The 24,696-nt window shown below is 40.8% G+C and overlaps 1 protein-coding gene across 4 annotated transcripts in view; it reads left to right on the forward strand.

Annotated features, from left to right (window-relative positions):
• Nucleotides 1–24,696, forward strand: part of PHF2 (PHD finger protein 2) — a 97,644-nt gene that overhangs the window by 60,892 nt on the left and 12,056 nt on the right. For 3 of the 4 annotated variants that reach the window (XM_040591326.1, XM_040591328.1, XM_040591329.1), the window contains exons 6-19: nucleotides 1,682–1,842; nucleotides 4,064–4,205; nucleotides 6,948–7,134; nucleotides 7,704–7,866; nucleotides 9,328–9,415; nucleotides 10,022–10,128; nucleotides 11,323–11,414; nucleotides 12,737–12,826; nucleotides 14,100–14,471; nucleotides 15,408–15,527; nucleotides 16,781–16,899; nucleotides 17,554–17,732; nucleotides 17,942–18,015; nucleotides 19,756–19,916. In XM_040591326.1, the coding sequence (XP_040447260.1) occupies nucleotides 1,682–1,842; nucleotides 4,064–4,205; nucleotides 6,948–7,134; nucleotides 7,704–7,866; nucleotides 9,328–9,415; nucleotides 10,022–10,128; nucleotides 11,323–11,414; nucleotides 12,737–12,826; nucleotides 14,100–14,471; nucleotides 15,408–15,527; nucleotides 16,781–16,899; nucleotides 17,554–17,732; nucleotides 17,942–18,015; nucleotides 19,756–19,916 (2,055 nt within the window). The remainder of the gene's footprint in view (nucleotides 1–1,681; nucleotides 1,843–4,063; nucleotides 4,206–6,947; nucleotides 7,135–7,703; nucleotides 7,867–9,327; nucleotides 9,416–10,021; nucleotides 10,129–11,322; nucleotides 11,415–12,736; nucleotides 12,827–14,099; nucleotides 14,472–15,407; nucleotides 15,528–16,780; nucleotides 16,900–17,553; nucleotides 17,733–17,941; nucleotides 18,016–19,755; nucleotides 19,917–24,696) is intronic. The other variant, XM_040591327.1, reaches the window with a different exon arrangement.

A 24,696-nucleotide genomic window follows, 5' to 3' on the forward strand; every position in this document is an offset into this window, starting at 1 on the left:
GTCTCAGTTCAGAGTCAGAAACATCATTGCTGATCCACAGCACATGACAGTGAATTACAACCCACGGTTAGCCCTGTGGTGAGGCTCGGATCAAAAGGAACAATCAAGAGAGCAAAAAGGCATAAAATATAATTCATGTCATTCTGCTCCTGAATGTTTAATACCAAAATAGCATTAGAGTAGTAACAGTAGTAGTAATAATAATTAAATTGATGGTCCACGTAGTTCAGTGTAGGGGCAAGACTGTCTGTTTTGGCATGATCATTAATAGATGCTCTGGTAGTGATCTCTCTTTACAACTACGTGTAAGTTTCTGTGGCACATACTGAAGCAAATCAGGCTTGAACAAGTATGTGAGAGATATATGGGCACTGTAAAGTAAGTGCAGAGGTTTAGTGGTAAATCATGGTTTGCTTCTTGCTCCTTAAAATCTCCAGCCTTGTTCTTTGCATGTTGCTGGCATACAGTACCAGGGCTCACGTAAATGAGGAATGCTCCTTTTATTTCATTATTAATTAAATTCACCTCCTGGTTAGCCACTGCCACTTCACTGTGGCTGGGGCAATCCAGAAAGAAGCTGGGTTTCTACAGCTTATCCCTGTTTGTGTCCGGCCATCTTGTTTGCCGGGGTTCAAACGCCAGCAGGGTCGCCTGAGCAGGCCCACAGCCGGGGGCTCCCCCTGCCTGGGGGGGTCGAAGGAGGTGCCCCCTCAGCGAGGGTATGGGGACCCCCTGCAGCAAAGAGTGTGTGGGGGCCCCCCCTCAGCAAGGGTGGGGGCCCTGCGGCAGCTGGGCATTGTGGGGCGGCGGAGGCGGCAGGGCCGCAGCATGCCAGCCGCCATGGCGGCTCTCGCACCTCGCCCCCTTTCCCGCCGCTGTACGAAGACGGGCGCTGTAGTTTGGAAGTGCTGCAGGAGAGGCAGTCACGCATTGGCCTTACCCGCCCGGGGAGGTCGAGCTTTTTGGGGTGAACACTTAAAATTTTGGGGTTCCCCATCAGCAGCCACGGCCCATGCCTGCTGGGTGGTTGCTGGAGCCCAGCTGGCAAGCAGCACACAGTGGCAGCCCACTCCTGGGACGGATGGTCCTTCATATACAGTCACTTTTCACTCTGAATTCAAAGTGGGTTACTCGAAAAGATCTAGAAATTGGACTTGAACTTCCCCTGAGAGCTGCCGGTGCACGTAGCTGGTGGTCCGATGGAGCTGCCCTCTCCTTAGTTCCTTTGAAGCCCTCCCAGCCGCTTGCAAATGATTTGCAGAATATTTCCCGAGCAATTTATTTGACTACTTAAAAATGATTTGTAAAGTATTTCCCTGGCAATTTATTTGAGATTATGTAATGGGTTTAATCTTGCCTTCTTTAGAGCAGAACATTTAACACTAATTTCTTTAACATTGATCACTGGTAACTCGACAGATCCCTGTAGCTGAAGAAAATGGCCTTTCACTGTAAGCTGTTATTTTAGGAGTTTCCAGTAGTTGGTGCATGAGACTTGAGCGAATTGATTCCGGACAATTTTACTGTGCCCTGCCTGCTTTGCAATAAATAGCTTTTTGGCTTTTGTCTTATGCACCTAATTTGCATATAACTGCTTTTTCATAACTTTTTCCTTTCAATAGTGAAATGCCAAACTGTACGTGGAAGCACCTCATCATCGAATCTGTGTTTACTTTTTCAGTGCTGAAGATATAGTCGTGAAAGTGCCAGGCAGCCAACTAACAACAGAGTATTTGGAAGAAAATGGCTTTGCAGAGCCCATCCTTGTCCCAAAGAAGGACGGCCTGGGATTGTCTGTACCTGCACCCACCTTCTACGTCAGCGATGTTGAAAACTACGTCGGTAGGTATCTGGCAAGCAGGTAGCATTCTACTGTTTGGACCTCAGCTGCTTTGTAAAAATAGAATATGTGTTATTTGTATAAGAAATTGTACGGTATATTGTAAAATACTGTCTTGAGCTATACTTACTTCAATATTTGTTATGTAGTGGTTGGTAGCTTGTAACTAGCAATTAATTCACTCTTGTTCCTTGGACCAACTTGACAGTGAGCCTGAGCCAGACCGCACTGTACTCCATAGCACTGCGTTAAAAGAAACAGCTTATAGTAGTATCAGGAAGTCGTTTCTTCAGGGCGGGTCTTACCTGATTACTGCCATCTCGCTTTGTATTGAAGGAATTACTAGACTGAGACTTCCACCCTGCAAAGACAGTCCATTTTTTAACACTGGTGTCAGTGAGAGCTATTTTCATTGCTGCTGGTCATTGGGATTAATTTTGGCATCCTCCTGTCTCCAGCCTGAGCAGGGTATTGTACTGCATCTTCCCACAAGTCATCACATCATCCCACCTTGGAAGACATAACCTGGCCAGGAGCCGTGGAGGTGCTCTGCAGGCACTTAATTTTGTCCCCACATCCTTCTTCCTTTAGCCTGTGCGATCTTGTCTCTTGCTGTCTCTCACTCTGCCCCTCCTGTGTGTCACTTTCTGTCTGATTCTCTCTCCTTCAGTCTTCTGGCATTGACCTTTTGGAGCCATGACTCCAGCCCAACGTGTCTGTCTGCATTTCGTGGTCCCTTTAGCTCCTTCTGTAGTCTGCTAACCTCCCTCTCCTGCATTCTCCTTACCAGGCCATTGACCTCTTCCCCAGACTGGAGGGTGTTATCACCAGCCACTGCTGTTCTTGACTGTATCTATTGCTTTTGCAGTGATCGTGTGCAGTGAGATAACTATGAATAAAGGAGGATTCAAGATCCCTGATTTTATTATCTCTATCCCATTGCTTCTACAGGAAACATATTTTCCTTGCCCATCTGCTACACTTAGCGGATTTTCTTGTATGACCTAGGTGCTCCTTATGCATCTGCTGGCTTTCTCTCAGCCTCTAGCTGAAATAATCCACCTTACCAACAGAATTGTTAGTGAAAAGCTGGAGGGAAGAACGTGGGATATTTAATGTGAAGCTGGCAGCAGATTTGAAAGTGAACGGCGCACATACTTCATGACGTTAGTTTGCTTGAATGGGATTTCCCAGGCAGGGTTTTATCTCACTGTTCTGTAGTTTATTACATTGGACCTAGAGTGTCTTTTAGAAACAACCTAACATAAGTAGCAGAGGACAAAACACCACAAGTGAGACTGCCAAATACATCATTACTGTTGTGGCATTTCATGAAAAAACAAATTGATCCCCCCCCCCCGCCCAATGTGAAAAAAGCTATGAATGAAATGCTGGGAGAGGAAAAATACAGCCAATTAAAACTGAAGGAAGAAAGACTGGAGAGATGCTTTTCTTGCAGAAAGCATAAGAGATGGTGCTTAGAAGTGGGCACTTTTTATAGACCTTTGACTTTCTCCATGTGTTCTCTGGATTGCCCAGTGTAAAACTTCCACTAATTGACTAACACTGTTAACACTGGAGATTTGTATCCAACAACGTATATCAGAGGAGTTATATAAGTACTAGCAGATTATTCTCTATACTCTAATACAGAGGTGATGGATTTTTGATAGGTGTAATTTGGGATAAAATAACAGAGTCCTTTTTTTGTGGCACACCTGAAATACCATGTTGAAAAATGGGAATTTTCCCTGCAAAACTCCTTCTCGATTATAGATTTTGTAAGCAAAAATTTAAAATAGAGCATAAGAGAACTTAAATTTTTAGTGTAGTATTACACTCTGTCTACAATCACAAGACTTCTGCAACTTGGTGGGTGGAGCTTGCTTTGTGGATATACAGGTATTTACATATAATTTTCATCAAGCAAATAAAATCTATAATGAAATTAATAGGTTAAAAATAACATTAATCTTTTGAAGAGGTACAGAAATAATTATGTCAGGGGCATGGATTTTATGCATATACTTTTTAAATCCATCTTTTATACTTGTATGTATATGTGTATACGTACATAAACAACAGGGAACATACAAAGGCTAAGAAGATCAGAAAATCGAAAGATTGAGGTGTTTCTTGAAATTTTAACTCACCCCCAAGCAAACAAAATGGGGCAAGTCAGACTACCCTTCAGTCTCTCTTTTTCATTGAATTAATCTGTAGGACCGGAGAGGAGTGTTGATGTCACTGATGTCACCAAACAGAAAGACTGCAAGATGAAGCTCAAGGAATTTGTGGATTACTACTACAGCACAAACAGGAAAAGGGTCCTCAATGTGACCAACCTGGAGTTCTCAGACACGAGGTAAGAGTCCAGCCTGCTGTGCCACACAGTGTTTGGGTTATGTGGTGGGGTTCAGCCTGGGGGGTTTGAACAGCCTCTGCCTTCTCCAGTGGTTCCCTCTTTAGGAAGTGCTGTTTAACCTTGGGATAGCGGCTTCTTGTTGCTCTCACTCCCCACTGCATCGCCCATATAGAGCCAGTTCAGGCAAAGCACAGAAACAAAAGTGCAATTTGCTATATGAGGAGAATGGTACATAGCAGACTAAACAGGCCAGCGTTTGTCATGGTAATTTCTGCCTGCATATCATCAGCATTCATGTGCCATCAACATTCACATTATCAGAACTGAGTATTCTGGTACCTTTTAGTTTTCTTTTAACTCCAGTAGTGTAGGTAGTTATTCCAGGGCAACTGTATACTAAAATATAACTTGTTGCTCCAGGAGTGAACTCTCTGCCTTGTCCTGGTAGTGAATGATAACATAGTACTTTCCTAGTATAATCTTAGGTACTTAGATGCAACTTGATAAATACCAGTAACAACAAAGGAAGGAGGACAGAGATGACCACAGAGGTATGATAACACTGTAAGTGGGAGAATATGGACTTAAAGGGTCTTGTTTTTGAATATTCGTTGTTATTTTTCTGGTGACATGGGAATCCTGATGGTTGTAAGGGAACGACAGCCCTTCTTCCAGCTGATCTTGAAACATAATGATCTCCTTGGAGCTTTCTATTTTAAAACACATTGTAGAGCACTGAGCATCCTACTTGTATAGCACTGGTGTGAGTGCATCATATAATGCTCACTGAAATCTTCCTTTTAAAGTAGCGGAGAGTGAGTAAAGAGATGAGGACTTTAGGTATAGTGTAACATGTCGCTGGATGGTCCTGAATGAGAATAAATTTGAAATTATTATAATTTTGTAATCTTATACCATGTGTTATAGTTTTAGTTTCAGTGCTTTTGCAAGTTAACCTGTAATCTGTATGACTGTCATTCAAAACTAGAGCAATGCTGACTTCCCCATGAAAAGTCGTGGGGTGTGATGGTACAGATCAGCTCTGAACCTGAGACTGAGGTGGTTTAGTGATGCAGTGAGCCAGAGGTAGTGGCGCTGGCTATGTGAATATCACCAGTCCTCAATGACAGGAAGCCTACTATTCTCCTCATGGTTTTTATTATGTTTTATGTATGGGATAATTAGCTGATATAAATGTCTAAGAGTTCAGGTTACTGCTTTGTGCTTTATATAGCTGTATTCATCACCTGAGTTGTGCTTTTATGGCAGAAGTAGGCAGATGCATATATAATGTATTGAACTTCATGCAACTGTGCAGATCATTATTACAGTTCTTGTAGTCCTTCTGGGTAGCTAGTACTTCTAGAAGGGAAAGATCAGAGAAGAAGAAGATTCCTTTATATACGAATGCTACATGGAAGATGATAAGTATCAACATAAAAATAAAGAATGGTTGTTCTGGGGAACATTCCATTTTAGCCAGAAGACTTTATGTAGCCTTAAAAAAGAAGGCTGATGAGTAATTACAAGCATGTTTTTTTAAAGCCATTACCTTTAGCCCTGTAGTTAGTGTTTTAGTAGTGCACACCCATTTCTGCAGAAAGCATCTCTAGTAATTACAGGCTTCAAAGATTACCAGTATCTTCAGTTGAGATTTTTTTAGCTTTCTGCCATTATCCCAGAATAACGGGAGGTCGTTTGTTCTGAAGGACTGCTGGAACTGTCACTCATGTGCTGCTAATTTAGACATTAACTAGCAAATATTTTATTTCTTAACATAGACAGTGACACTTTAATTGAATGCACTGCTCCATCTTTCCCTACCATTTTAAATGGAGCTATTGTTATCAGTGTTTGACAATGAGCATAAGTGACACATGGGAGCATTTAATTTTAGTTTGAAGTGCAGATACTCTTACTGACGTGATATTTTAGTGTACAACCTCCACCCCTTGCACATATTAGTCCAAATTTTTGACTATTTAAATAAAAAATTTAGGACGTTCTGGGGTGAAACACATTTAATACCCATTTGTCATGCCACTACATCATCTTAGCTGTGATTTATAGTATATATTATATTCAATATAATAAAATATAAATAATATAAATATACACAGTATGAATATATGCTCAATGTAAATAAATGTATTAATTTGTATAAATCGTACCCATAAATATTATATATGTTGTATTTTGAATACATCCACATCAACACAAGTTAGACTTTTTTCTTCTTCTGAGCTTTTAATGTAATTTAGTCAATCTAAATAAAAAAATCACTGTGATTTGCAACATCAGATCAACTTGTTGATCCTTAAGTATTAATGCTATTATTATTATTAGGATTTTTAATATTAAGCTTAACCTGCAAATTTTGTAGATGTACCATAACATTTATGTAAGAGTGCACACATTTCACTTTCTCTTCTGAAGGGAGCTGGGAAAGTGACTGTGATAACAGTGCTATTGATAACTGAGCCTACGAAGCAAGGGGCAGGGACTGGAAAAATGCAAACAGCCTATACTTTGCTAAGTCATCATACTTAAAAAGCCTTAAATCTCTGTCTGTGAACAGTTTTCATTAGTTTTCTGAATGAAGAGCAGTTCCACTGCCACATAAAGAGCTGCTTCAGATTGCGGTGCAAGTATTAGAGTCACACTCTGCTTTTTGTTGTCTCAGGATCCTTGTGCTCTTTTTTTAAAAGTTGCATGGGTTTTTTTTCAATTCTCTCTGTAAAGGATGTCCAGTTTTGTAGAGCCTCCAGATATAGTTAAGAAGTTGTCCTGGGTAGAAAACTATTGGCCTGATGATGCTCTTCTGGCTAAACCAAAAGTTACCAAGTACTGCCTGATTTGTGTGAAGGACAGCTACACAGATTTCCACATAGATTCGGGAGGAGCTTCTGCATGGTACCATGTGCTGAAGGTGAGGGGTCACATTTTTGTGTTGTATCTAGTAATGTACTAAATTTTATATTCAAAGACCATCCTGAAATTCTCTCAGAAGTTCAGGTGTCAGGTTTTTTTTCTCCACAGTCCTGTTGTATCTGTAAGTAATACTCAGAGCCTTAGCTGCTGTAAATGGGTACACTCTCAGCAGTGCCAGGGTCTACTGAGTGAGGAAGCCACTTGGAGTGTGGAAGTTGTCTGTGTATTTTCACTGTACTATGATTTGAATATTTGTTTAGTGCCTTTTGCACGTGTCACCTCAGGCCTGAAAGATACTACGTTCTGCTTTTGCAGGATAATGGAACCTGGCTCTGAAAACTTTTTGCACCATCAGTCCTACAAATCTGAGCAAATGTGGTTAGCTAGTGATTTAATTACTACAGCCATTCTGTACAAAGCTAACTAGTAAATTTCATTTAAATAGTTTTAAAATATGTAATGTTATATATATATTTAAATAAATACTTGTGTGTGTGTATGTTTCTGTGCCAATGCAGCATTGTTTTGTTTGGCTGCTTGTTGCTAATTTTGTATTTTCTAATTCAGGGAGAAAAGATATTTTATCTCATCAAACCAGCCTCTGCAAATATTTCGCTTTATGAACGCTGGCAATCGGCAGCAAACCACAGTGAGATGTTTTTTGCAGACCAAGTAGATAAATGCTACAAATGCACAGTTAAACAAGGACAGACACTCTTCATTCCATCAGGTGAGCAGGCTGTTGCAGGTGAGGTTTCCTGCTCATTTTAGAGCTGCTGAAATAGCATGTCCAAAATTCTAGAGGGGTGTGATTTGATGACTTTCTCTCTCAAAGTATGAAGTCTAATTCTCAGTAGAAGTATAATTTAATATGCTTACAAAAAAAAATTCAGAACTTCTACTGCTTTCTATCAATATTTTAGCAGCCTTTAAAAAACACAGCTAGTAGTTAGCTTGTTCCACTCTTGATCTAGCTGGGGTGCAGTAGCTCATGAGTTTGTTCTGTATATCCAACCATGACATTGGTGCTTTTTGCCATTAACAGAGAATTCACGTTGAATTACTTTCTGACCATGACTCCCCACAAGATCCTTTTCACACTCATTGATTCCCCATGACACTAAGGAACTGTAGGTGCCTGCACAAGTGTGAGTGCGCATTTATGGTTTCACATGAGGCTGAAGACGTGGGTGTCACAGATTTTAATGGGTTACTTGGTAGACTCTGGCTTTCATGGCAGGTTAGGGATGGCGGATTTTGGTTTTCTCAATTCCTGGGAGGATCTTCATAAGGATAAGGAGTTGATTAGCAGATAGTGCAGAGTTGTAAATGAACACAGTTCTACTCCTGCCCTGTCCCTCACCTTCCTCCCATCATGAACAATTATTTCCTCATGTGCATTACTGTTTCCAGCACTCCCTGTTACCTGTTGAAACTGTAATCTCTTTGAGGCAGGGATTTTCTCTCCCTCTGTGTACCTTTAAATGAAGCACTGCCCATTCAGTCCATAATCTGAGTTGAGGCTTCCAGGCAGCATAAGTAAATAATCACTGATACCTGTGTTTTGGAGGCAGCATCCAGTAGTGCCATTTTTCTGTGTTTGAGTATATTCTTGCATAGAATGTTTACACACTTGAGTTTTCCTTTGACTGTAAAAGGTGGAAGGTAGGTATTTCTCTCATGTCCTTATGTAGAGCAGATGGTGGAATAAACACTGAACAATTTATAGAGATTCACTAATTTGAGTAGATTTTTGTATGAAAATATATGTTTGGGAAACACCTGTTCCTGACACTACAATGAAGTCAGTGTCAGGAGCTGTCACAGATTTTCATGGTGATGTGAAAGCCACTACCATTATGTAGCTGCTGCTGCTTTTCACAGTAATAGGAAAATAATGTCAGTGTGGGCAGTATGTCCCTTTTCACTGTCTGCCACTGCTGAAGGTAGTCTAGGATTGGGAATCAAAGGTGCATAGTATCTTCCAGGGATGTGCCTTATTGTGCAAAACAAACAAGGGGCTGGATGGAACTTCGTTCAAAGTATATTCAGTTTTGGTGCCGACTTGGACTAAAGAGCTGTATTGGTACCTAGGAAGTAAGTTGCTAAGTGAAGTATAAACATCGTGTTGTGAATGAAGTCTTTGTTACTGTCATTCCAGTTTTTATCTGTGGACCTCTTTCTTTTTTAGGTTGGATTTATGCAACTCTAACACCTGTAGACTGCCTGGCCTTTGCAGGACATTTTCTACATAGTCTAAGTGTTGAAATGCAGATGAGGTAATCTGTCTTTAAAATCTAAACTTAGGTAAAAGCTCAGCTTTTAATAAATTGGCCATTCTCTGCTATTAATTAGCCTACATTTGCCGTAACGTTGATGTAGCTTTATTGGGCAATTTTAGAAAGCATACTCATATTTGTCCCCTTCGACCACGTTCTCCTGTGCTGAGTTATTCCAGGCTGTCTTTACACCTATTGCATAGCGCATGGGAGGATATGTGAGGTGCTTGGAATTGTGTGGCCAAGTCCTGAAGGAAGGACCGTTAAAAACTGTCAGGAGTTTTACCCTTAGAACATGCCATTCGCCTTCTGAATAAGACCCCACCTGCTCAGCTGGGCTCTTTGCCAAGTCTAAGACAATACAAGTTGTTCTTTACTGATGCTGGACGAATAATGCAATAAAACTATCTTGCATCTGTATCGCACAGTTTCTTACTAGTGTTATTTTTATGTTTTGCTTTTGATCTAATGCCAGAATACATTAGTAGCAGCACAAAGAAATGAAGCACTACAAAATGAACCTCGGGCATTTATGAGCAGTGCTTGTCACTATGCAACATACTTGTGACCTACTATGCTGTAAGTTCATGTGGCTTTGTATTGCAGGGCATATGAAGTAGAAAGACGATTGAAAATTGTCAGTCTGACCCAGTTTCCAAACTTCGAAACTGCATGTTGGTATATGGGAAAGCATCTGCTAGAGACATTCAAAGGTAAAAACTGCATTTCTTTGCCTGGCCTAATTACTTAGCTTTGGGAGTTTGAAAATAGTTACGCTTAATTTTTGCAGATGTGCCACATAGAAGATGGACAGGTGGCCAAAATCAGTCATGTTATTATTTGAAAACTACTTTTAACATACCAGCAGAACATGCTGATCTGGTCCAACTCTCCCCTTAAAAGCCATCTCACTCTAGTCAGGACTTTAACTGTCCCTCTTACCTGTGTGTAAAGGAAGGTTTCATCCTCTTTATAAAATGTATTTAAGTTGTCTCAGGGCAAATATAATGTTGTAACATTGTTTTAGTTTTTAGTTGCTTGTCAAGTCTGGCTTCATTCCCAGTTTTAACCTAATGAAGTACATGCTCTGTCAGCCGGAGGCATAGAGTGGCACTTCCTTCTCCCATCATTTTGCTGATGCTGGTTGAAGTACGTGGACAGGTCACATATACCTGGGGCCACAGGAGCATCAGACATGTGGCCAGCAGGGGCACTGAGAATTAAAGCGAAGTTTTCTGTGAAATTCAAATTCTTCCAAACCAGATTCCTTTGGAGTTGATCCAAACATCCATGTGTATATGTTTTTTACAGATTTGGGGTCGCTTTGCTCTTTGTCTTTTACTACAGAACATGTCTAGAGACACCCGTCAGATCATTTTATAATGAGAAACATCTGTCTAGTTAATAAGCAAGATGAGAGGTCTCTCGGAGTGTTGCCTGGACGGGGGCCCCCTTGTGACCGGTTCTCAGCAGAGACTGTAATGATGGGAAAAGTTTAGGCAAGCTTGTACTCAAGCAGAAGCGAAATGCTTTGCCCAGTATAACCTTTGTTTCCACATATTGGTAGTTGCTTTTTCAGTCAGAGTAAAAGAACTGCTGATGGTACTTTTTTATTACCACAGCCTAGGATATATGAACGTTGAAGCTAACTTGAGTATGGGACCAAGAAAGGAGCCAGAAGGGTTGCCAGTGTAGACATAACTTACAGGAGCACGGTATAGGAAGGCTGAGTTGGATTTATGACACAGTAAATATACTCCTTATTACCATCAAGTTGCAATAGGGATTAATTTGTGGTGACAACCTTTCAAAGAGTTAACTTTCCCAGTTAATTTTTTTCAAATTAAAGACTATGTAAAACAACTTCAGCTAGTGTTTGAATGGCATTGGTTTTTTCCTCTGCTTAGGTTTGCATAAAGCTGGGCAACAACCTCCTGCTCATTTACTCCAAGGAGCAAAAATTCTCAATGGTGCTTTCAGGTCATGGACTAAAAAACAGGTAGGAGAAGAAGCCTGTATTAATATTGTGTGTTTGTCAGGTTTGTCAGGTTTGTCAGTCACTGGACCAGAGAGCAAATGCTAGACCAAATAATGTCTCCGTAGCAAAACAGCAAATTCTAAAATCCCAAAGAGAAGGGGCTGGGAGAACGCAGACAGAGTGCGATAGCTGGAATTTCATAGTGCCACATGAGGAGTCAGCAGAAAAAAAGGTACCACAGGTTTTAAAAAAATAATATCTGCACACGGTCAAAAGGGTACTGAATGAATGTTCTCCCTGACTCTGAGCATTTTCTTGGGCCAAATCAATCAAGCAGAGGGTGTGTATGCAAGTGAGGCCTAGAACAATGCCTACATTTTCGTGAGCACAAGGTGCCCAATTCCTGCAAATCAACACATTAATTGAGCCAGGAAATACCTGTTGGCTGGAGAGAAGGCTTAAAGGGATTTGCAGCCTGAATTTCCTGTTGCAGTCATTTCAGAAGTGTTATTCTTGTGTGTGTTGCTCCTATAGTTTTGGGAAATAAGCTGCAGAAGACAGGCCATTCAATCATAAAACGGGAACAGGGGAACCAGCAGCTTTAGGATTTTCAGACATTTTAAGAAGGGATGAGCAGATGAGAATACCATGTTGCATACACAGTTAGGTCAGTTAGGTGGCTGTCCCAGTTTTAAATGTTGTCAGGGACTTGGCTGCTCCCTACTGCAAAAAGACAGTGTTTGAGCCTGAATTCAGAATTGCTGCCTGGTTTCCTGTAGAAGGACTGACTGGTGTGGGAGCTGTCTTCTCTGTGTCACCGTGTTTATTTTTCCACTTGCCATGCAGATGAGTAGTGAGGCAAAGGAAGTCAGATTCTGTTGGCATTTGGGTAAAGTTGAACTTTGAATATTATAGCATGACATGTGAATGCAAATGCTGTTAGTCCTGTCAGGGACCTCCCAGACCACTCTGCTGACAAGTTATATGTGTTTTATACTCATTGAAGACGCCAGCCTAAGACAATCTCTCCTTGTAGATGTAGAAAAGGAATTTCTCACAGAATGTCATATAAGGGGGTAAGCAAAGTAATATTACAGTTATGAAAGTAATATTACAGTAATATGTGAAAAATACTATTGACTTTGTTGTTCTCTCATGGCAACTATTTACAATAACATCCAGAAGGGGCAAAAAGTATATTTTTTCCTTACTTGGACAGCTGATCCAGTCAGTACTGATTTTAGTACGTAGGAAAAATATGGACATGTCACTTAAGGAGGCTTTTTTCATATTTTTGAAAAAAACATGAACAGAAACAGCAACCTGGCATTCTTGTGTTTTAGGCTTTAGCAGAGCATGAAGATGAGCTACCAGAAAACTTCAAACCAGCACAACTTATCAAGGACCTTGCCAAAGAAATAAGATTAAGTGAGGTTTGTGCTGTTTTCATAATACTAACTATATTGCGGGTCTTTTAATAATCTAGGGTATAAAATGGATGAATAGAAATAAATGAATCTTTCCTCCTCGTTCTCTTAATTTAAAAAAAATAATGTGAGGTTTTGCAGTAGGGGGGCTGCTTAAGGATCTTCTCTGTGGCTGACTTGTCACATGTTCTCTTCTCTCGCTTGCTTTCTCCTCGTCCTTACACTGTCTGCCTGTCCTATGTGCTTTCTCCTCCACCTTCTCCTACCTGGACTGACCACACCCCCCTCTCCATCCTTTTTTTCTCTTTCACTTTAGCTACTCCCTACCCAGAAATATGATAGAACTCAAATAAATGTCGTCATGCTCCCTACGTAGTATCTCCTTTTCCTTATGTTCATTGCTGAGCTATTGTCCCAGCAGGAAGCGTTGCTCTTGGCTGGCTTCTAGGCAGATTTGTTATAGCAAATGGGGTAATGATTATACACCCCACCCCCCAAAAAAAAACCAAAAACCAACCAAAGAAAAAACAAAAAAAGGAGGTTGCATAGAGGTATCATTCATTAAGTCTGCTGTCACATTCCACTTAGTGGAGGTGTGTGACAGTGCAAGGTGACAATAGCTAGTTCATTTGTTTTAAGAAGACCTTGTGTTACATTCCACCCCCTTTCTAACTATGTCTAAAGACCTCAAAATTGAAATCTGCCTTGTCCTTTTATCCCCTTTGATGTTAGTATATAAGTTTTCTAATTGTCAGAATGGCAAGTTAAGCAGAAAATAATTTATTTTTAATTAGTCAGACAGTGTTAATTTTAATTGGGCAGCTATTTTACTGCTTATTTTTCCTGAGGGCATGAAACATGATTCTGCTATATTTATCACATCTGAATTAAATGCAAACCGTTTGTGCTCAAGCTGATTAGCATTTTAAACAAAAGACCATTCATTTTATACATTTCTTTGTATGGGCAGTCAATTTAACAGTCCTACCTGATGATGTAACCTGGTAAGAGTTACACTCCTTATGAAGCCACTGGAGTTTCTCCAGGGCATATTTGTGCTTGAGCAACAGTGGGGGTGGGAATTCGTGGCGAGCAGAGTGTTGCTGTGGCATGTGATGTGGTTGTCATTCCCTGGCCAGCCTGACCTACGAATACAGTTACCCCTTTATTGGAGGGGGAATCTTTGGGGTTTGTTTGCCCAAGGAAGGGAGGGTGCAGGTGAATATTGAATGTGAGACAGGTGGGTCTGAATGCCTTCCTATTTTGTACTAAACTACAGAATGCTTCAAAAGCCAGCAAAGCAGACACGAGTGCCAACACAAATGCTGAGGAAATCTGTCCTGTGGAGAAGGAGGAGACACCATCACCAGTCCAAGTGACGCCTCCACCCCCACCTGTAGAAAAGCTCCCTAAAAAAAAGACTCCCAAAACTGTGAAAACTCCTAAACAACTCAAGCCATCCAAACCCCCCAAACCTCCCAAGCCACCCAAACCCCCTAAGCCTCCCAAAACACCAAAAGTTAAGGGAGAAGGAAAAAAGAAAGGAAAGAAGGCAAAAGAAAGTCCACCACCAGCCATCCCGAATCTTGACTTGCTGGAGGCACACACAAAGGAGGCTTTGACAAAGATTGAGACGCCAAAGAAGGGGAAGGTGGGTCATATCTTAACCTAATATTCTCACCATAATAGGAATAAAGTCAGTCCTTAAGTCTCATGCAAAAAAAAGTCAAGCAACATAATGTGAAACCATCTTTCCACTGAAGTAAATGGAAGTTTTGTAACTGTCAGCTTATTGCCCTTTTTTTACCTGTTTTATTTGATTTGACTGTTTGCTTGGTTATTCATTTGATATGGAGCCTCCAAGAAACCTGCTGATTCAGGCTGAGTCTGGCAAACTACTGCCAGTTGCCTGCCCAAACTGAGGCAAGATGAAAAACAAGAGACATTTTTAATGGCACTTTTTTTTGCCCCTTGAAATATTATATTCTTATTTCAAGTGTTATTAGCACTCATGCGCATTTCCATAGTCAGTTTTCAAAGATGAACGAACTCATTTCTAAAGGATCTTATTTGCATGAGGTTTTGCTCTAGAATCAGTGACTGAAGAGAAAACAATAGTTCGCTTCCATTTTCGCCCATGTAGGACAAGTTTCATTTTTATGTCCTTCAATTCAATGTGAATTTTGCTGCTGAATTCAGCAGGGGCCGGGATTTCATTGAGACACTGACAGAGTAATGTGTTGTATGCTGTTTGTTAAGAAGTATCCGTAGGTCTTTTCTAAAATGCTTCTAAATTTCCTAGTAGTTTGTATGCAGTTTGCAAAACCTGTCCATGGAGCAATAGGAAGGGAGATTAAAATGTTTTTACAGTGCTATTATATGTTGGTATATCAAGGAAAAATGCAGCCAGTCTTCTGTGTTCTCTGAAGCAGCAATATTTGATTGAATCTTATATTTGGGTTCAAAAGAATGAATCAGAAGAGAAGTATTAAAAAATATATCATGTTGTATTCCAGATAAAAAATGTGTTTCTGTAACATGCCAGCACTCCATTCTCATTAAAAGTACATGCTGACTTTTTCTCCAGGCTGCAAAGAATGTTTTAAGTGTTCCCAATAAGGAAACTGCTAGTAAGCAGAATGAGGTGGAGAAATTTGAAGTTCGAGAGCAAAATAAAAGCAAAACAGAAGCCAAATGGAAATACAAGGTAATATCTCCTGCTAAATTCTGCTGCTGATTCTGCCACATAGTGATAAGTCAAGGGCAGAGAAATATTCGTAGGTCTACCTAAGCAGAGAGTATGTGGCAGCAATTTTCAGTTCCCAAAGAAAATATTTTTTGAACAGAAAACTGAAGAGTGTGGAGGCACGCGCATATTCTTCAAAAGCATATGCTAATTGTCCGTCTTCAACCTTGGTGAAGCCAGTGGGAACAGTTAGTAGTGAGATTTTTCAGTGCTGATCTCTTTCATGATTCTTACTTTAACATAGTTCTACTACTTTTAAGTCTGGAGTAGTTCCAGAGATATCAACAACTAATGGTGGCATAAAAGTAGAGTTAATGAAATCTGAGTTATTCCACATAAATTAAAAGCTTGCCTTCCTGGAGGGCTAATGTATGGTGAGTAAAATTTGTTCGTGGAACAATACATTTTTTCTCCAGGTACCATCTAAAACAAGGTGACAGTAGGCTTTCTCAGATAAAGAGCTGTCTGAATTCTGCCAGCTTTGTGAATTTCTAATGCAAAAGTGCAAACAAATTCCCCAAAACAAGACAAAAGTACATGTTTTTTTCAGGTGGGAAAACTACTAAGAATCATGAATCATTAATATTAGAGACATGTAAATTTTTTTGTGTTAAAATAAGTCATGGGTAATGTGATTAGATCGATATGTACCAATTAATTCCACAGCCAGAGGAGCTTAGGAAAGTATTACGGCGACTCCTGAAAAATCATCAAAGGCTTCTGTTGCACTGAATGGCTTTGATATTAAATTATTAAATTCGTAATTCAAGCTCTTCTGAAGGTGTGCAAGAAGCAAGTGGAGCCTAGGATTGAAGTGCAGTCATACTTGCAAGGTTACAGGCACTGTGCTAGATCCTGTCCTGAGCCACACAGGCACAATGCTGGTGAGCAGCGTGCTTAGCCTGTTCTCTGATTCACAAAATGTGTGTTTAGTATTTTACCTCAGTCTGTACCAATTTAAGAGAGCAGTATTTAAATTTGGCATCGTGTGGGTACTGCTTAAACTGGTGCTGAAGTGCTTCTTGAAAAGGGACAAGTCCCTGAACCCATGTTAGTCTGTGAAAGAGTATAATCCTCCATTTCTTACCACGTCGGGGAACATATTTTTCTCTGCATATAGATCAATGGATTCTCTGAGGTTACTTAGGAATCTGAAATATCAACAACTCATTGAATTTGTTTTATTGTTTTTCTTTGGGTCTTTTGCCTTTCAGAACAGTAAACCTGATTCCCTTCTAAAAATGGAAGAGGAACACAAATCAGAAAAGACACCTTTATCAGGAAATAAGGACAACAAATTTACATTTTCTTTCTCTAATAAGAAGTTGCTTGGGTAAGTAAACAATATGACAATACACATCAACTAAAAAAGCAGATTAAAAAGTCATTATTTATGGGGATTTTGTACTAGGAGAAAATCTGCCTTGTAGAAAATACGATGTAGAAAATACACTTATGCAAAAAAGTTCTTGGCTGCAGAACTCGATTTTACCTAGAACTCAGCTTAATTTGCCAGAACAGCAACGATCTATCTTTGAGGCTGGTAGTTTGCTTGACAGTAGTGTCTTCAGTATTCAGGCAGTGTCCCATGTTTTGGCTATTCAGGTTCTTACCAGCTGAAGTGTTTTTTGGTCAGGTCCTATTTCAGGTACATTTCTAAGAAGCTGCTAAATGAACCCTCCGTACCAGAATTCCATGTTGTGTGTGCATTATGCATATCATGATATACTTTGAGAAAGCTTTAAATACTGCACTGCTTATTTGAAGCCAGTGAAGGCTACACCAGTTGGCACCGTATTTCGAGATACAGATTTTAGGTTCAGAAACATGCTTGTAAAATTATTTGAATTGCTGTGGCACCTGTGAAAGTATTCAAGTTGACTGAGATTTCTGCATAAAGGTACTCACTGTCTTCCTTTCTGTCAATTTTCAAAATGTTTTCCAGTCAAGAGTATTGTTACTGATTTGTAATTTATGGTTTTTTCAGTTCAAAGGGAGTCAAACCCCAACTGAATACTAGTGTGTTTGGGTCACTGCAGAATTTTAAAGAAGACAAAGCAAAACCTGTACGAGATGAATATGAATATGTGTCAGATGATGGCGAACTAAAAATTGATGAGTTTCCAATCAGAAGGAAGAAAAACACTACAAAAAGAGAACTGTCCTGTAAGAATATTTCCTATTTGGTCTGTATCTGCACAACAATGTCTTAGGGGTTGGTTGTCTAAAACTAGCCTTAAGAAACTAGGTGATTTATAATAAAGCAAGCCATGTCTTAACTAACAGTCAAATATTAGTGGATTAGGAGTGCTAGTTTTTTGAAGAGGAAATAACCATGACTTTGTTTTTCTTATTTTTTCTTTTCTTTAACTCAGTTCTATCAGATAAAAAAGATACTCTGCAGCACACTCCTGTTAAGAAGCCAAAGGTGGAGTCGGTATCATACAAGGTATGGTTATTATTGCACTTATCACATGTAAGCACCCACTGTATGCCTGTAACAGTATGTGGGGCAGTAGCAAAGCCTTCTTACAGGCTGTTGTCACATCCTCTCCTTCACTCTGCCGTCAGTCTGCCCGGAATAGGTAGCATTCAGACATTGCCAGGACTAAACACAATTTGGTACTGTGGCTTGAACTGCTTGTACATGATCAGGCCTGATGGGAAGCATGTGTGGGGATTGTGACAGCTGTGCAACACCACAAGAACAGGAGCAAGCCGTAAGAAAGAAAGGGTCAGAAGGAGTTTTGTGCCATACATAGCCTGATGTTACATTGCTGACAGGCACAGGAGTCTGTCCCAAGCTGTGCTCCCAACCCATGGCTGTCCTTCCTCCCATTCCCATGTGCTTTGAACACTGGTCATTAAATTTCCATGTTCGTGTTTGACAGATGAAACTTGAAGTAATGCTAGTACAATTGAACTCATGTCATTTGGCATTCCACATTACTAGAAGCCCTTAATATGTATGATGTAGCGATTAAAGGTTTTGTTTGCTGTCACTTAGCAGAGTCTCCCTCTGCGCTTACACTTAGAATGCCCTTGACTCAGCATGATACTTCGGCATGTCCCTAACTTGAGGCAGTGTCAGCGTGCTGGTTGATAGCTTACCTGCAGGAAACTGAACAGCACGGGCCTAAGTTTGCTCTGTGTTAGCATTGAAGCTCAATGCTGGAAATTAAATGACATTAAAATTAAATGTTTTGCCCAACTGTGGTTAATACACATTCATATTATAATATCTGAATAAGTCGGAAAATGCTAAATAGCTTGTTAACACAGAACTGTAGATGACCAAAACATTTGGCCCTAGGAACTAAGGAAACCTTTCCATCCTGGTTTAGTCCAGGGATATTCAAGAGTAAGTGCAGACCTCCTTGCCTGAGTCCGTAGTTGACTTCTGGAGACTGGTGCACAGAGAACAGGGAAAAACCTGCTGGTATCTCAATGTGCAGAAGCTTAATGAAGGAGGGCAGTTCTGGAGAGAACAGTGATTCACGGTCTAAGCAATAAGGACTAGGACTTTAGAGGTCTGAAAGCAGGGTGGGAATGAAAAAAAGTTGTTCTATTTATACTCTAAACTACAGTGCATAGAGATCCCAGCCCCATACACATTACTTAGATGCAGGTACCTTCCGTCAGTGGGCTCAGGTGTCACTGTTTGTATGTGTCTATCGCATTCCTCTGTCAGATCTTCCTGTTCTCTTGCAGAAGAGATGGCAGAAGTGGGTCTGTCCCGATGTCGGAATTAGCTATGTTAATAGTCTTGCAAGACAGGCCTGTGCCCTGATGCATATCTGGGCTGACTGGTGCGGCCACACGTTCACCTCTTTTGCTACAAGGGTCACGGTGTCAAGAACAGGAGCAGGGACTGAGAAGGCAACACAGCACCCGGAAACACTACTGTTACAGTGGTTTGATCCCATGTGCAGGATCAGATCTCAAAGCTGGTTCTCCCGGGTTGGAAGGGGAAAGAAAAACCTACCATGCCTACAGGCTGCAAGGAAAGGGATTTTTAGTGCGTACCTGGGGTTTTGGGGGTTTGTGTTTTTGGTTTTTTCTTTAATGAAAGCAAATTACAAATGCTAGCTCCTGTCTTTGGAGGAGCAGCAGGCTGCAGAAATTATTGTGCTGTTCTTGTTGACTACTCAGTGGGTTTCCTCTTTTTTGAGCCTTTTCCTTGTTTTAGCAGAGCGATGACTCGTCAGATGAAGATTTGCTTCACATTGACACAGAGGCGAAGCCAGGGCGCAATTCCAAAGTAAAGAAAGAGAGTGGAAGCTCAGCAGGAATTCTTGATCTTTTGCAAGCAAGCAAGGAAGTTGGGGGTTTAGAGTATAACACCAACAGGTATGCAACAAGGGATGTTTTTTCCTCGTACCCATAAACAAAAATTGCTCTTTTGTGGTTGTGTGTGAGAGTGAGAGAGAGAATGAATTTTGCAGCTCATTAACTGCTTTTTCTCTAGTAAGCACGTTTTTCCTTTATCCTGTGATCTGGAGGGAGAGGTGGGAAAGATTTTGGTGGTATAATTTAAACAAATAGAGGTATTTCACATTTGTAAATGCTGAACATCCATTGGATCATTCAAAAGGAAGAGAGCTCAGTGAATGTAGCTTGAGGGCATGAATATTTTTTTTAATGTAGTAATAATGTGATAATCTAAATGACTGGTATTCCTTCCATAAAGCATTGTAAGGTCCCGCACAGTTCCCTTTGATTGGATGTTTGAAAGCAAAAAATAGGAAGCTGTCTACCCTCCTTCACACCCTTGGTTGTCATTCTCCCCACCAAAACACATCTTGGAAAATAACAAACTCATTCATGGATACTTCTGTACTTAAAAATGGAAGTGCTTGCTTGGACTTGGTTGTGTTTCATATGGGACCGCTGTAGGTGGCCACTGAGGCTGACACTGGATGTTTTGGAACTTGGTTAATAAGGTACAGCACTCGATCTTTTAGTAATCCAAGCAGTAAGCAGTGAAAAGAAATGCAAAACTGGAAAATATGATTCCTAGACTCAAATCCTGCAGTTCAGGACTGTCTGGAATGAGGGTTTTGTTTGGGTCTCTCTCAAAACAAATGTATGGGTTCACTGCCTCCACACTTTACAGACCAAGTCTGATCTGAAACTACTGATAGAGAATTAGGTAACAGAAGCATGCATGTCATTTCAAAAGAAGCTAGTGGGACTCTTCACATACAGAAATGTCTTGCTTAACTCAAACCTTAGGAATTAATGCCTGGGAGGGGATTTTGGGAACATCAACTGAGTTTATGACTTCCACGCACAGAATGGTACTGCAGACATGAACAGCATGCTTTGTCTTATGCCTTGTGCTCCCTGGTAGTCTGCTGATTAAGCAGATCTTTGCTAGCAGCTGCAGTCTTAACTGAATGATTTGTCCCCCATCTGTAGAAAACCAGAGGTATACATGTAAGCACTTTCCCCTGCCCCACAGGGACTACAGCCTTGGCACTTTTGGAAGCTGTGGACTAAATTGCTGGCACAAATTTCTAGCTTCCAAATACGCCTGTTGTGCAAACAGAGGAATTATCCTCTGAAAGGTGAGATTGACAGGCTAGGTGGTGATGTGGGAAATTATGTGAAACGTGCAGTAAGGCTATTCTTGTTTGGCATTTGAATGAGCCAGCTCCATCTCCACTCTGCCTTCACTGGAAAACCACCTTCACCAAGCAGGCAGGGCACGTTGGTTCTCCAGGCTGGCTGCTTGAAGCAGCATTTATCCTGTTCATGATTCATACAGCAGATGTTGGATGGAAATAAGAGGTGTGTCGCACCATTTTATACACGCAAAGCAGCAAAGCCAATCTGCTTTGAGTGCTAAAGCCAGATGCCATATTCAATGGTTGCTGGGGGACCCCGACACCATCTTTTTCCTTCCTGCTTTCTCTGGGTCTGCCTTGGTCATACAGAGCCACAGAACCTGTGAAGGAAGTAGAAATAGCTGTAGGAGTGGACTGAGAGTTGAGAACAGTCTGGACAAAGAGACTGGTGCTGTCCTTTTCACCTGTGCTGTACCTTAGCTGGGTGTTGAGTGTGCGTGACCCAGGAAAAGTGCAGCTTGCAAATTTGAAAGGATCTGTTGAAGTGGAATGAGAAGGTCCCCTCAGAGAGGAAGATACTATCTAAACCTGGGAAATGTTGGAAGTTAAAAGCCATAACTGAGAATTCCAAAAGATATGCCTCATGGTCAAAGGGGAACATATGGAATAAGTTACCAAGGGAAACCACAGAAGCAAATTTTATCAGGGAGTTAAAAAAAAAATTTAAAAATGCTTTTTTTGATGTTAAGGGAGAAGATGGTATTTTTTAAGGTTGCAATGCAGTGACACAGTTATGGAGAAATCTGAAGGAGGGAGTATTGTTGAACCAGAAACATCTGATTCTATCATCTCAATTTATTAGGCAATTGTCTCTCTCACAGCTTAGACGGTCACAAGAGATTAAACCATATTATATAGACTGGCTTCATGCAGTGTACATCAGTTGTGAGGTACCAGGCAGCTCTGTGAGAGACAGTCTTGCCTTTGTGCATCAGCATTTAAAGTTTATTACTTGTTACAGCACAGCGACAGTGATCCTCATCTCTCTGTTGAACAGAGGTGTGCATGCAGAGTCTGCTGTAAGAGTTCTCTTCCCATTCCTAATGGGGGTGAAAAAAGCCAATGATTTTAAAATCAAGTAATATAGTCACTACATACCCTTAGAAGGCTTATCTTGACAAGGCTGATGTTTCTAGGGAAGACATCTAATCTCAGTTTAGTCCAATTTTTGCTCCATTACTACCTTTCCCCTAGCAAGGAGTGGTTGATCAAAACAGCCAACCACCTCCTATGATTGTGGAGAGTATGGGGAGAGGTACCACTGTGTCTGCAGCTCCCAGGAAACACGAGTATTTCTTGCTGTCTGAGCTCAGTGTGTCAGTGGTTCTAGATTTCCCTGATCTCTTGAGGTTTGGCCCTGATGCTGCACCTGCCCTTCAAAAGAAATAATCACACTGGCGCTTCTTTTCTGTTTGATTGTTCCTATGAATTCCTTTTCCATTCTGTGTTATGGTGCGTAATGGAACGTGTTTAGGTAGAATTTACACTTACGTTTTGGCAGGTAATTAGACTTGTCAGCAGGTAGTTAGGTGTATCTAACTCTGGGAATAAAGTTGCCAGTGTAATATGACTCCCATGCTTGAAGTTTGGTATAAAATAAGAAAATTTATCAACCATTGTAAGAATTAAAAGAAATCCGCCTTGGCCATGTTTACACTACTAACCATTCCGTGTAATATGGTTTGCTGCCTGCGTACGATGTGCAGAAATGCAGAGGTAAGCGGAAAAAACGGATTACAGAAATGGTCCTCAAAGATTCTCTTCCTTGCTTGGATGGTGTCTTTTCCTGTCTGCAATGGGTTAAAACTGCCACTGTAACAGAGTAGGACTCAGGCTTTTCATTTTTCTGCCATTCAGCCTGGGCTCTGTACCCAGTGTATTTGTAGACTTTGTGGTTTCTGAAATCAAAGTCACAAATGCAGTCACATAAGTAAACTCTGCATGAATTACTACACTCTGTGTGGTAGTTTAGTGGGAATGTGTCATATCAATTTTGGCTCTTGTATAAACAATTAGGCTTTGGCAGTGTGTATTGCAGCTTGATTGAAAAAAGCTCCTGATAAATGAAATTACTATGTTTCATTTCATAATTATGCCAGGCTTTTTAAATGGCCATATAACGTGTTTTTTTTAAAAAAAGAGGAAGAAACATGATATGCAAACATACTGTGTCTCAACATAATGCCAATGCGGTTGTGTCTGACTCTCAGGAACAATTTCCATCTTTCTTTACTTGTAAGGCAGATAAAGGGTAGGCATATGTATGTATGTATATATATATATATATATATATATATGCATGTCTTTTCTGGATACTCCATGTAGCAGTAGGGCAGGTATGTCTGTGTGGAATCCCCTTTGCTCACACAGTGGTCTGTACAGATGAGAGCCAGCTATCAAGTGGGAAGCATGGAGCCCTGTCACACCAGTGCCAGAGCTGTTGAACCCCAGCAGTAACTTAGGAAGCAGGTCAGGGCTTTTTGTGATAATAACCTTATCTGAATTCTGTGAAACTTCCTTCTATAAAATATTGGACTGTCATTTGCAGCTGACCAAACCAAATGCCCTGATGGCATTACCTAGATTGCTCTAGAGAGCTGCATCTTCTGTACTTGTGTCAATGGTGGCAAGTTGGGGAGAGATAATGACAGAAGCCCTGCAGAAAAGCTGCTGTACATGTGGGAAAAGTCTGAAAGAATTGTCATGAAATACGGAAAAAAGCTTGGAGGGACTGGCAGTCACATAATCTTGAACTGAGCAAAATTACTTGTTCTTTTGAGGTCCTATTCAATAATGGAAGGAAATACTGGTTTTGTACTTGCGAGTTCCATGGTTTTATACAACTGTGACCTCTCCAAAGTATTGATAAGATTACTGTCTTGGCTCTACTTCTCTGCCCTTGATTTGCATTAGGCCGCAGGTAGGGTGAGGGGAAATGTAGAAATGACAGGGAAATGCTATGGCAGAGAGAGGATGGTGATTTATTGCCTTCCGCTTACATGCACAACTGTTCCTCAATGGTTCTTGTTCGAAGTATGCCAGAGTAATGGCATTTGGAAGGGACCTCAGGAAGTCATCTTGTACAGCCGCCTGCTCACAGCCCAGCCGGCTGCGAAGTTTGACCCAATTGTTTAGGGCATTGTCCTGGTGAGTTTTAAATATATTCAGGGATGGGGATTCTGCAGCCTCTGTGTGAGCTGCTCAGCCACCCTCAGTATGGACCTTTTCTTCTTGTGTCGGATCTGCAGCTTGTGACCACTGCCTTTCATCCTGTTGCTGTGCACCACCGAGAGGGTCTGGCCTTGTCTTCTCTGTTACCCTATGAGCTAGTTCTTGCTTCAGGTTAGTTCTTACTTTGATTTAGAAAATGCTCAGTGGTTCCTGTGACTTTCCTTTGCCCGTGTCTGTTTTTCCCCTAATCTTAAAATGAGACTGGACAATAGATATTCAGAGATGAGGTGAGACTTTAAGTGAGCTTACTGTCTCTATCTCCGCCTTGC

This window comes from Falco naumanni, chromosome 4, assembly GCF_017639655.2.
Source record: "Falco naumanni isolate bFalNau1 chromosome 4, bFalNau1.pat, whole genome shotgun sequence".
NCBI lineage: Eukaryota > Metazoa > Chordata > Aves > Falconiformes > Falconidae > Falco > Falco naumanni.